Genomic DNA, 12,762 nt, shown 5'->3' on the forward strand with positions numbered 1-12,762 from the left:
GTAGCAGAATTAGGAAAATGACGTTGAACTGACATGTGATTCACATAGATTATTTGCATTTATTGTGAAAGACATTAAAGTGTAACTTTTAAAGAAGGATTTGGGTGTCAAGCCCTGCTTCCATCCATATACTATGCAACACAATATATTGATGGACTATTCACAAACAAGTCAAACTCGAACTACAGCCAACATTGTATAATAGTATAGGGGTTATCGAAATAGAATGTGATGCTGTTTATTCAGATAGAAATGCAGCATATAATCCAAATAGAAAAACATAACTTACTGTAGAAACGTTCAGGTTTCATATCAGTATTAACTGGGATACTGCAAAAACAACTGACACACTTACAAATAAACAGATGGATCCATTAAAATAGAATGTTTAGCAGTATTGTCAGTCTTACATGTGGTGACGGTTCCTCTGAGGGCCAGGCCAACATTGTTTTCATACACAGGGAAGATAGACACGTGGTACAGTGTCTGAGAGGAGAGGCCTTCCAGCAGCACAGTGGACTCTGAGCCGCCCAACACCACCTGTGGACAAACGTAACAAAAATAAATCAAGTAAGAAATAGGGTAATTTTCTCATACAATTGGACTTTTGACACCATTGGCTTCTCTTTTCAGCGCAAGAGGTTGCCGCTTGGTTCTGACCTCCTGTGGACTCTGGCCCTCAGCGCTGTGGTAGACCACTCTGAACTGTTGGACAGCTTCAGCAGGATTGGTCCAGTGAAGCTGCACTTCTCTGGAGCCCAGCTGAGAGAAGCGGAGATCAGAAGGACTTGGGTAGGAGAGGGCTGGGTCTACTGTGGGCCCAGGCTCCATTCCTGAAATTACAGCAGCAAGGAAATGACCATGTTGAATACAGTAAGGTTTGAGTAGGACGAAAGGCTGATTAGCCAGATAGATGTGTTACGTTTTGAGATGCCGCGGTCCTCTATCCTCCCACACAGGATGTGGACCAGTCGTGACACTAGTTTGCTGAGCAGCGGGAAGTCATTGACATTGTAGACGTTCAGATCCACAGGCTCCGACGCTACTTGTCTCAACTCGGCCTCATCGGCATTCTTTACACCTGAATTACACAAAGTTACAAAATTGCTTATCCCAATTTGCTTAAAAAGCATTATAGAGATTAGCAGCAGCAGCAGCCCTCTACTTGCTACAAGCTTAAATATGAAAAGGTTCAACTACGCACACACACTTCATCTCTGCTCGCGCAGTACGCTCACAGGCATAGATTGCGCAATAATTTATTGCGCACCTTCGAGGTGAAGTGCAGGCATATTGTCATTCAAGAGAGAATACGATGCGTAGTTCTTTTGGAAAACATGTTTTTCGTTTAGCCTATTTACCTCGTTAATGTAAATAATACTCATTACATTGACACATGCATTATTTGTGATTAAAATAATGGTTGTTGGTAATGTATTAGCGACCCCCACAGATGTATGATTTCACTGCTCTCATAGGAGCTCATTATTAGCTCCTTATGGGAGCTCAGCTCCCATTGGCTCCCACATAACTCGAACCCTAAGTAGATGCATTTAAAAGTATTTAGTCTCACCTACAGCGATGATCTCCACGCCGGCATTCTTCAGGCGGCCTGCCGCAGCAATGGCATCATCCTGAGATTTACCATCGGTCAACAAGACCAGGAAAAAAGGTGTAGCTGACCTTGCGCCTGCCTCTGGCCTCATGTTCTCCTCCATGACATGGAGCAGCGCCTGGCCTGGGAGATGGATGCAGGGTTACCTACTTACAGACATACGATAGTCTACTGTGTATTGTATGGACTCAAACACAGACAGCAACGAAGGAGTATAGGGTGATTACCTGTAAATGTGTTTCCACCCTTATATCTGAAATTCCTCACTGCCTCCAAAAGCTGCTCTTTGGTAGTGAAGTTGTTGAGATGCCACTCTGTGCGGGGGTCTCCGCTGTACTGGGTCAGACCTGGGAGAAAATACAAATATTTAACAAGATTGTATTACTTTTTGTGGCCATTAGTAAAGGTAAATAAATAATACTTTAAGTGACTGATTTTTAAATCCTTGTTTTTTTCCCTCAATTTTTTGTTTTCACTGAGAAAAAGCGAGCAGACAGTATCCGTAAAGGTTTTGGCATACTATAAAATAATTGAATCAAACAACCTTTCAGTTCTGAGAGTAAAAACAATAAACTTTGAATTACAGGCAAAAAATGCTGTTTATTATTTACTTATAGATGTTTTGTACAACCTATACAATCAGAACCACAAGTGAGAAAAGATCAAATAAATGAAGACACACAAGCATTTGGTAAAGTGGAAGAAGCATTTGAATTTGTAGAAAATCTACTTTATAGAAATGAAATAAAGTGAGTCAGCCTCACAAGTGTTGAAATAAGCTCTGAAGTGAGCAGAAGTGCACTGAAAGGCGTTGTGTATTAGCTGAAGGAGCTAAACGGTCAGTTGGTTTGCTCAGGTGGTTGCTAAGAGTTTCTCAGTGGTTGCTAGGTACAAAATAGTCAATAATAAAAAATGGTAATAAACCAGTTTATTGATGACTTGGTTGGGAAATATGGAAAAGAATAACTAGAGGTAAAAATAAATAATAATAACAAAATGTTCTAAAGAACATTACATTCGAATATTTCAAATATGTAATTCACATGTAAAACAAATATTTGTTTATTTCCACATGTATTTACTATTATTTATTCTTTTAGTTAATTTTCTTTTTCTTTATGTATCTTTCAATTCCAATTCCTAATAAAAAATTATGAATTCTTTCATAGCAGAAATAAAATAAATTGTCAATAAATTCAGTAATACAAATGTCATAACAAATGCTATTGCAATGCACTTCTCTCGAGAAAAAAAACACAACATGCAAGACTTGATCTGACAGAAAAGTATAAATCGCATCATATCAAATCGTACCGCTACAGTTAAACAGTCTGCTCCTCTGCAACATGCAGTCTCATTGATGACAAAGACTTAGGATCTCCTCCATGTGGCACTGTGTCTTTATGAATACTGCTTTATGGAGCTGCTATGACGCACGTCAAATTTCAGATTTCAGACTTGATCTGACAAATAAAGTAATATCGTATCGTATCGTAATACCACCCACAAAGAGGAAGACATTAGGCTTCACTGCCACTCTCTGATCCTCACCGATCTGAATGTGGTCCGGCCCGATGTTGAAGGGTGTCATCAGGCTCTCCAAGAAGTCTCGAACCCGTCTGAAGTTGGTACGCCCGATACTCCAGGAGCCGTCCACCAACAACACGATGTCCGCAGCTGCGTCGGTCTCACACTCAAATGGTTTCCTTGGAGACATCCCTTGATTAAAGGAAGCATGATGCAGTTAGCTGTGAACTTGATTAGTGTTCCAGATGCCAAAGAAAAGGCTGGACGCTTTTGGTGGATAAACATTTCCTTTTATTTGTCACACATCTGTTTATGAATAAGTAGGTACCACTTTACAATAAGACTACCCTTATAAAGGATTCATAAAGGGTTCATAATTAGGTTATTAATTAAGTTCTAAACACTTTATTAATCATTAAGAACCATTTATAAACCAGTTCTAACATACGTCAACACAGGCTCACTATTTGGCAAGATGACTAAGCCTTATATTGGCTACCTAGCTTACTTCGTCTTCTTCATCAGCCAGCATCCTTGGTATCTGTTGTTCACTGAGTTGATTCCCCCCCTTCCATCTTGATGTTTCTTGGCATCTCTTTATGACCATTTATTTACGAGTTACTAACATTTATAACTGCCAAAAGGGAGCCTGGGAAAGTGTAAAACACATTCCCATTTATTCATGAGTTACTACCATTTCTAATTGGTAAATAGGGAGCCTTATTGTAAAGTGTTAACCTGTTCCACTCTGAGCCTGTTTTTCAGGTCTCAGGCTCGAAAATGACATTCCCAGAACAAATGACCATATCTTCCCTTCTAAAAGGGTTAAATTAATAATCTTTTTTCTCAAAGTAATGATAAACCTGTGAGTTGGATGTAGAAGTGTCAGAATCAATATAAATGTTTTTTATTTTAAAGAAAATTCAGATTTTACATAGTAAAAAACTGTAAATTATAGTGTCCGTCCAAAAATTATTTTTTACAGATAGTGAAAACTACCCTTGGATGATGGGTTAGTAGACTAAAAGCTTTAGGAATCCAAAGTACAACATATAATAAGTACCCTGTATCAAGATTGATGCAAAACAAGTGAAATTTGACCTTTTTAGAGAGATTTAGCCAAAAACTGGGCCATCTGGGGTCATTTGGGTGGATTTGACCTATCTCTGGCCCCCCTTGCTCGATTTGGTTGGTTGACATACCCTTGTGACCGTTAGAGCCAATAGAATCGAAGGAGGAGACTCACATACACACACATTGTAAAGAAAAAATGTGGCCGCTTCGCGTGTGGAAAACGAAACCAAACTGGAGGAATGTCTCCTTCTGGAGTTTGGAAACTAAAACGCAGTTGTATTGCTTATGGATTATCAGAAATAATTTCAAAGAAGGCACAGACACATAGGATGAACCTATGGATTAACTGCAGCATCGTTTTTTTATCGTTTTAATGCCATTGAAGACCACTTTTGACCAAGGTAAGCCATATTTACATGTTTAGCTTCTTAGCTCCACATGTGATGATGTACGCTTTCGTTGATAGCGTCGCGAATGTTTATCACTGAGTGTTGAGGTGGGCACCGGTAGATTCAGTGTCTCCAGGACACCAAAAACGAGTGGTTGGCTGTGCATCTAGGATAAGTAATAAGGGAGTTATGAGTGAGTTTAAGTGCCTTTGTAGGTCCCGTTTTTTCGATCGAGGCTAATTCAGAGGCTGAGTGCTAGCATTGTGGGTTTTTTTTGAAAAAAAAAATTAAAAAGATCAGTTAGCTGAGTTTCTTCCCGTTACATGGATATAACACATTCATAGTTTTATTCAATATTAAGATTCCTTAGACGTTGTTTCCTGCAAATGACGCGTTTATCCGCCCGGTACCGGGGGGAAGGTGTGAAACAGGTTAAACAAATCACCATTTATTAATGAGTACTACCATTTATAATTTCTTTAAGTTATATTAAGCCTTAAAGTTATGCATAAATTAGGGCGTGGTCACATTGAGTGACAGGTCTGTCCAGTGACTGCTGCTGTTAGCTTTCTGCTCTGCTAGCAGCTCTGTGATGCTACAGGGACTCTGCCTGCTCAACTCATCCGAGGAACATAACTTGAACTCTGCCGTGTTTGTTGTGCTGGTGCCTTGTGGACTATTCTTCATGCTTATATCGGACTATTGTGACTCGCTCCACGTTTAAAACAGACGGTGCATGAATGCGGTTTTGCGGTAAGTGAAATTCGAGTACTTTATTTATGTGTTGCTTATGTTTTTAGTCAGCTAACGTTAATGAATGTTAAGGCTTGGGTTAGCATGTAGTGAGCAAGTGGTAGCTACATCTGTGCTAACGATGCCTCCAAGTTAAAACGTAATAGAGAAGTGTTAAAGCTCCCATGTCATGCTTTTCCGGTTATTACCCGTCCCCTTGTGTGTTATGAAGGTTTTTATGCATGTAAACGGTGTGCAGAGTCAAAACCCTCAAAGTACACCCTGTAGCGAGTAAAACTCTAACACAGAAAATACCTCCCCAAAACGCCTCGTTGGAGATACGTCACTGCCCATTTGAGTCTTCCATTTAGTTCCGGGTACCGCCTGATGTCATGCGGTACCCGGAACGAAATGGACCAATCCCGAAGAGCTATGGCCACACCAGCAGCGGCGTGTTCCTCCTCCAGAGGTTCGAAGAACCGGCATTTCACAGACGAAAGCTTCCAAAACATTGCCCAGTTTGAGGCCGGATATGCACAGCTTGTTTGGACCGGTTGGAGCAGGGGAAGATCTGGGTATACAACCTGTAAGTTTGCATTGTTATTTGTGTATTTATCAAACAAGACTGTTTAAATGTGTAAACTGTGTTGGACTGCTAAGCCATTGACACAGTGCTAACTGTGCTAACTAAGTTGCTAGAGTTTCCATATATCAACTCTAATATCAGCAGATGGCCTTGCATACATGTATCTCATAGCAGGAGAATGTCTGCATTCACACACAAAATACCTATTGACAGTATACTCCGGGTGATTTGCCGGTCAGTCGCGAAACTTAATTACATTATAGCTGGCGTAGCGATCTAACACACGGAGCTAGAGCTAGTTTTGGTCGGAAAAACATTTTTGTGATGCTACGTTGCTAGCGTTTAAATATATCAACTACAATGTCAGCAGATGGCCTTACATGTTTGTCATGGCAGGAGAATGTCTGCAGTCACACACACGGAATACTCATACAGTATACTGTACTGTGATTTACCGTACATTGTGACCGTACATATACTGCATGTAGCTAACGAGGCTAGCTGTATGCTAGCGCAAAACAATGTATTCATGCAAGTTACATTGTATGGTAGCAGAATACCCGTATACGATTGCAATTATAAACACGTTATTGCTAGCCTAATATGAACCACTAGCTTTTGTTCATAGTAGTTTTATTACACTGCATTATAGTTGCCTTTCCTCCAAGCTAACGTTCATATCGTGTTAGCTACCAAGGTAAACAAAGCTAGCTTAGCATATTAGCAGGCAAGCTGTTCATTACACAACTACTACTAACGAATCTAAAACAACTAAGTTTCTCTAATATTTTGTGATTTGCATTTGATTTCGTCCAGCCAGATCCTGGCGGACAATCCATGACGGGAAAGGGACTTCGACTACTACTGAGGGCTCGTGCTAAAAGGCACCGCACCGACTGTGCGCGGGCAAGATGCGAGGAGGAGGAATGAATGATATACCGTGTGTATATATGTATATTTATGTTCATTTTGTACATTTCTAAAAATAAAGTTTAATGGAAATACTTAGTAGGCCTATCCTTTCTTCCCTGAATTCATATATAGCAAACCATGATTTGATTTCTCATCAAACAGTAGTAGTTTATAACGGGTAAAAATAACTTACTCTTTGTTATGAGAGTAGCTCGTAGGCCACAACGGAAAGACAAGGAGACATACACGAGTTTACAAAACCACGGCACATTTATTGTGGTAAATGCAGAGAGAGGTGGTTGAGAGGATCGCAGAGCTAGTCTTCCTGCAGCCGCTTTGGAGAGAGACTGTGTCCGGAGGTGTCCGTGATCGTGCTGATTAGCCTCTTCAGCTCCACCCCATCGTAAGACAAAGGCCCTGGGGCCGTCACACTCTTCTATAACAACAGTTAAAAATATATATGTATATAAAATATACCGCTGTACCGACGCCATGATAAGACTGATGTTACGCTGAGAGCAGCCGGGAAAAGCACTGACATGGGCGCAGCCTCTCTGGTGGTTGACTAATCAGAACGAGTGGCCGAGCTGACCAATCGGAGCACACTAGGCTCACAGGGAGGGGGGGGCAAGAGCTCCAACGAGTCGTTTAGTGGAGAAAGTGAATACTGCTGAATACACATGCTTGACAGAGATGCTGTATGCGAAACCAATGTGAGTTTGGAAAATTGCACAGTATAAATCTATTTTAGTATACCTCAACAATGTAATTATGATCAGTGGAAATGGCCATGACATGGGCCCTTTAAGCATTAAGTGGGATAATACTGTAGAATAAACGGCTTCTGTTTGAGGTTGGTAAAATTAGGTCATCCTTGTAAGTTAGAGAGATATTTGATTAGGTAGGTAACTTTATGCATTGATAAGGTTAATTGCTAAGGTTCATTTAAAATCGATTATGTAGACAAGCTAACGTCAAAGTAGTGTTGAAGAGCGGCGTAGTGTATGTGAAATCAACCTCACAATAAGATGTGTGTATATTACAAATAATAATGTCATATTTCAAGATGATTACTTAGATATTACAATATGGTTGATTGAGCTGGAGTTCATTATTGAGCTTACACGTTAACGTCACAGTCATATCTGAAGAACGAACCCAAACCTTGTTCTTTTTATTAATTGTATTACCAAATTGGTATCAAATAAATAGTAAGTCAATGCTGATAAAGTAAACTATTTTATTTGAGTATTTGTGTCTGGGAGAAGGTACTGTACCCAGTTCCTATGTTCTGCAGTTATAGACTGGACTTTCTTGTACAAGAGACTAACAAAACAAAAAAAAATCAATATGGACCATTAGCCTACTGTATAATTATCCTGAAATTATGTTATACAATGCACCTAATAAACAAGTATGGCATTTTGAAACATGATGTGCAACAATTTTTACTGTAATTTGTGTGCATTTTGTTGTTAACTAAGATGATGTTATGATTTATTTTTTGTGTGGACGCTTTGGACATACCTGGAGAAGGAAGAAATGGGTCTTCGGAATGATGGGAGTTAAAGACAAATGCGGAGACTAGTGTTGAAACTAGTGGAGAAACGATCAAGATGCCATCTTGTCCCTCTGATTAGACGGCATGTTAAGTCAGGAAGTAGCATTATTAGTGATGAGTGGAGGGCATACAGGAGAGTGCTGAGTAACCCAAAGCCTTTCCAGTATGAGTACCATTATGTCTTACCAAGTCTTTCATTTAGGTCTGAGAAAAGCTTTTATGTTTAAATATGTGTATCAGTCATACTAAACAGTCATTACTTTGAGTCCTGATTTTCTTCATGTGTGAATAAAATGTTTTGCTTGGGTCTGTTGCATCTTACTTTGCATTTCATGTGAAAAATGTGTATTAGGTCAGCGTGAATGTTATAACTCATTCACAAATGGACATGTGTATTAAACTTAAAAACAACGCACCCTTTCAGTAGTTATAAATGTTAGTGACTCATCAATAGATGGTGATGTGTTTCACACTTTACAATAAGGCTCCCTTTTACCAATTATAAATGGTAGTAACTCATTAATAAATGGTGATGTGTTTCACACTTTACAATAAGGCTCCCTTTTGGCAGTTATAAATGGTAGTAACTCATTAATAAATGGTCATAAGAGATGCCAAGAAACATCAAGATGGATGAGGGGAGAATCAACTCAGTGAGCAACAGATACCAAGGATGCTGGGTGATGAAGAAGATGAAGTAAGCTAGGTAGCCAATATAAGGCTTAGCAGTACAGATAAATGTGGGCTCTCTATTTGGCAAGCAACCGGTCACAGTTGCCCTGTTTATCTCATGTCTTATAAAAGCTTATTAATGATTTATAAAGTGTTCACAACCTAATTAATAAATGAATTACAAACTATTCATAAACCCCTTTATAAGGGTAGTCTTATTATAAAGTGGTACCAATAAGGGTACATGGGTAAATGGATGGTGTTGAATCCGGAAGCAGATGGCTCTAAGCATTTAGGCAGGTAAAAGGTAGGCGTAGGTGTTAAAATGGACGAGTGAGTTTCCACGTATGTGAATGTGTGTGTTCCTCTGAATTATGAGAGAAAGAGAGGACACATGCGCCCTGCAGCTGAAAGACAGGGTCTGTCATTATCCTTTCCTTTACCTGTCCCACCCCTGTGTAAACACTGTCATCACATTTCAAACCAGCATTTACTGAGCTCAAGCCTCTTGTTCCTTAACTGAGCCGAAGACGATGGTGGCCAGACGTTCTTTAAGATCACCTGCTTAACTTCCTGCTTAAAAGGGAGTTGTCCTTATCACGTTTCGGTTCAATTAAACACCAAATGTTGGAGAAAGAAGAATTTTAAATCAGTCTAATTACATGTTTCCTAACACGGGAGAGGCAGCGGTTACCTGTCACTGGTTGGGTAGGGGTGGGTGTTTTCCGGGGTTTCTCCTTGGCTGCTTTGCCCTGTGTCGTCCCCTGCTCCTCCTTATTCTCCCCCTTGGAACGATCCCGCTCTTTTCCATTCTTTCTCTTCCTCTTCTCTTTGGGGGTATTCTCTGGCGCCTCATCAGGGAGCTGAGAGGGGGTTTCTATAGCTGGGGGCTCTGCAGGACAGAACACATGGGTGAGCTGACATTGAGATAAGCAAAGATTGTTTAGGGGACTAGTTGAGGCTGACAGGAAATCAACTGTTGATCTTATACCCATTTGAAGGATCAAATTGAAAAGTTTCCTGTCTACACTTGAACATTATTGTTTACGATTCATGGTCACAACTTTTTCATTATGGTATAAAAGATCAACCAGTGCTAACAAACGCCTAGACACACCTTTCTCTTCATCCTTCCGTCTTTGTTTCCTGTGTTGGGCTGTCATTATTGTGTGTGTATTTCTCTGAAAGCGCTTTGGTGTAGGTCTGTTTAAATACAGTATACTGCACTTAGTCTACTGGCTTTTTTTTGGTATGGTGTGTGTGTTGGCAGCATCTCTGTCGGTCTAATAGTGATATAATGACAAAGGAATATCAGAGGATAGAGATAATGTTCTGTTGCAGTTTTTATTGTATTTTTTTTACATTGGTGGTTTGCCTATGAGATCAGGGGTTTTCAAAGTGTGGGAAGGTGAGCCTCCCCTCAGAGAACATAAGAACAGCCACGCCCTCCCTCCCAATTGCTATTATTATTATTGTTGCTATAATGCAGGGGTATTCAATTGCATTTCAAGTGAATTGTCAACGGGGGGGGGGGTGGGGGGGGGGGGGGGGGGTGCTGGTGCTAGTGAACTGTCAATGGGGGGGAGCCTCGATGCGGGGTAACAGTTGACCTCTGTCGCCTGTCAGCGCAACTTCGATGTTGCAGTTTAAAAACATAACAAATTAAGGGCAGTGCTGGCCGTCAGCTAACCGAGCCTGTGATCTGTGATTCTCCAGATGGCCAGTCCGCCCCTGGGTGGAGGTGAAGGGAATGAGCACTTTAACAGCCTTTTTGGCGAGGTGGGGGTACATGACAGTGACACATGTTTTCTGCCAGATGCTGTCTCCTCTCTCACTTTAGGTAATTTCACTAAAAATCGATCCATGTTGCTGCTCGCATAAAGTTAGCTGAAGTTAACTAGCTAGATTTCACTGTTCCCCGTTATTTTCTTCTCACGCTGCGCCTCCCCTGAAGCTCTCTGGCGCCCCCCCGGGGAGGTGCGCCTCACACTTTGAAAACCACTGGCCTAGATCCTCATAGGTTTCAAAAGTTCAAAGGGCTTTATTGTCATATGCACAGCAACCGTGTAGATATGAAAGGAAAAACTTAAGTCACAGGCTCCTCCCACAATGCAACATAAATATATATAGGACAAAAGAATACAAAATAAAAATAACAATAGTGCAAGAGTAGAAATAAATAGTGCAAGACTAATGTGCAAGTAATGCAGGAGAAGTTAACGATATGAAAGTAAAAATTTGAAATTTGACATCACAGCAGATCCATGTGTAACATCAATATGGACAAATATCCAGACATGAAAAACCAAACAAACACTTCACATAACATCACAATCACTGAGAGAAAACATGCTCAAAGAGCCATTAGCGTGCATTTGATCTGGGATTCAGCTCTGTATTTACTGTGAGGATTGACTGGTTTACAAAGAGTGCTTCACTCTGACTTTTTGGAATCGCGGGACCCTGTATCTCCGATTAGATGTTAGCAGTTCATATTCGCTGTTCAGAACATGGTTTGGGTCCGAGATGATGTTGTTGGACAGCCTTATTAGGTTGTTATAGTATGCTGACTCATAAAGTCTCTGACAGGGTTGACCAACCATCTTTGAGCAGATTTTAAACAGCGGACAACTGTCAGCTGGACTTCTTGAGAGCTTGAACTAGATCTAACCATCCGTTAGATGATAGATCCATTCCACTATCCCATGTTGCTATTTAATCATAATTCCTTTCACATTCAAGCCCTGAGGACATTACCATGTGCGGGGTTAGTTGTGCATTACATTACATCACCTTCCATTGCGCTGATGCTTTTATCTTTCAACAAGTGCAATTATAGTGATTAAGAATCCACAATGGAAGGAATATTGCAAGTGCATTAGCTTTAAATAGGCCAAACCATACTGTAATTTTACAGAGATGTGTGGTAAGTAGTGTTATTATAATATCTACTAACATGCACTACCTGTAGTCGGAGCAGCAGCAGCGGGGTTGGTGGTGGGGTCCGGATACAGAACTGTTGGCAGTCCAATAAGAGCCTCCGTCACATCGTCCAGCTCTCCAGACCCCGACCCGCCTGGTAATATCTTCTTCTTCTGCTCTCGACTACCGCTGCGGATCATTTCCTCATCCCGCAGACCCTCCACTGGAAGAGAGGAATAGCAGAAAATCAGTTAAGAGTCATCTTTATTCATTTTATGTAACAGTCTGTAACACTTGATGTCAGCAGGGCAGGCAACCGGAAACCTTTCAGAGTCAAATATTATCAAACAAACTACATTAAAATGATATACCAATATCCAGCTAATTTATAACGCCTTTCACTGACGGGATACATTTGCCATCTAATAATTACTTACCAAAACAATTCCGCTACATCTTAATAACAAAGGATATAGGTTTAAAGGTTCAATGCACCCAGAAATGTAAAACAGCACACATTTCCGAAATTACGTCATATCGGCAGCAAATCTGGATCAGCTCCGTTGTTCCCCCGTTTTTAGAGATTTGGGTACGGAGGAAAAGAGAGAGGGTTTTATTTTCTGACACTGCGTGAGTTCCCTGACACACCGGGGACACATACTTATGTATAAAAGACATCATAAAGTGCATTTTGCATGATAGGTCCCCTTTAAAACTACCTCATAAACGTTTTTAATTCAACTGTTCTCACCAGCATCACACAAGGATACCT

At 40.5% G+C, this 12,762-nt stretch overlaps 1 protein-coding gene across 1 annotated transcript in view; it reads right to left on the minus strand.

Moving 5' to 3' along the window:
- The window catches only part of LOC117494310 (collagen alpha-1(XX) chain), a 47,312-nt gene that overhangs the window by 22,395 nt on the left and 12,155 nt on the right, over positions 1–12,762 (minus strand). Inside the window, exons 5-12 of the mRNA XM_034145154.1 lie at positions 12,034–12,213; positions 9,763–9,960; positions 3,167–3,334; positions 1,843–1,962; positions 1,574–1,738; positions 923–1,081; positions 661–833; positions 411–540 (exon numbers count right to left, since the gene is read on the minus strand). Coding sequence (XP_034001045.1) covers positions 411–540; positions 661–833; positions 923–1,081; positions 1,574–1,738; positions 1,843–1,962; positions 3,167–3,334; positions 9,763–9,960; positions 12,034–12,213 — 1,293 coding nt within the window. The remainder of the gene's footprint in view (positions 1–410; positions 541–660; positions 834–922; positions 1,082–1,573; positions 1,739–1,842; positions 1,963–3,166; positions 3,335–9,762; positions 9,961–12,033; positions 12,214–12,762) is intronic.

Source organism: Trematomus bernacchii, unplaced genomic scaffold (genome assembly GCF_902827165.1).
Source record: "Trematomus bernacchii unplaced genomic scaffold, fTreBer1.1, whole genome shotgun sequence".
NCBI classification, from domain to species: Eukaryota; Metazoa; Chordata; class Actinopteri; order Perciformes; family Nototheniidae; genus Trematomus; species Trematomus bernacchii.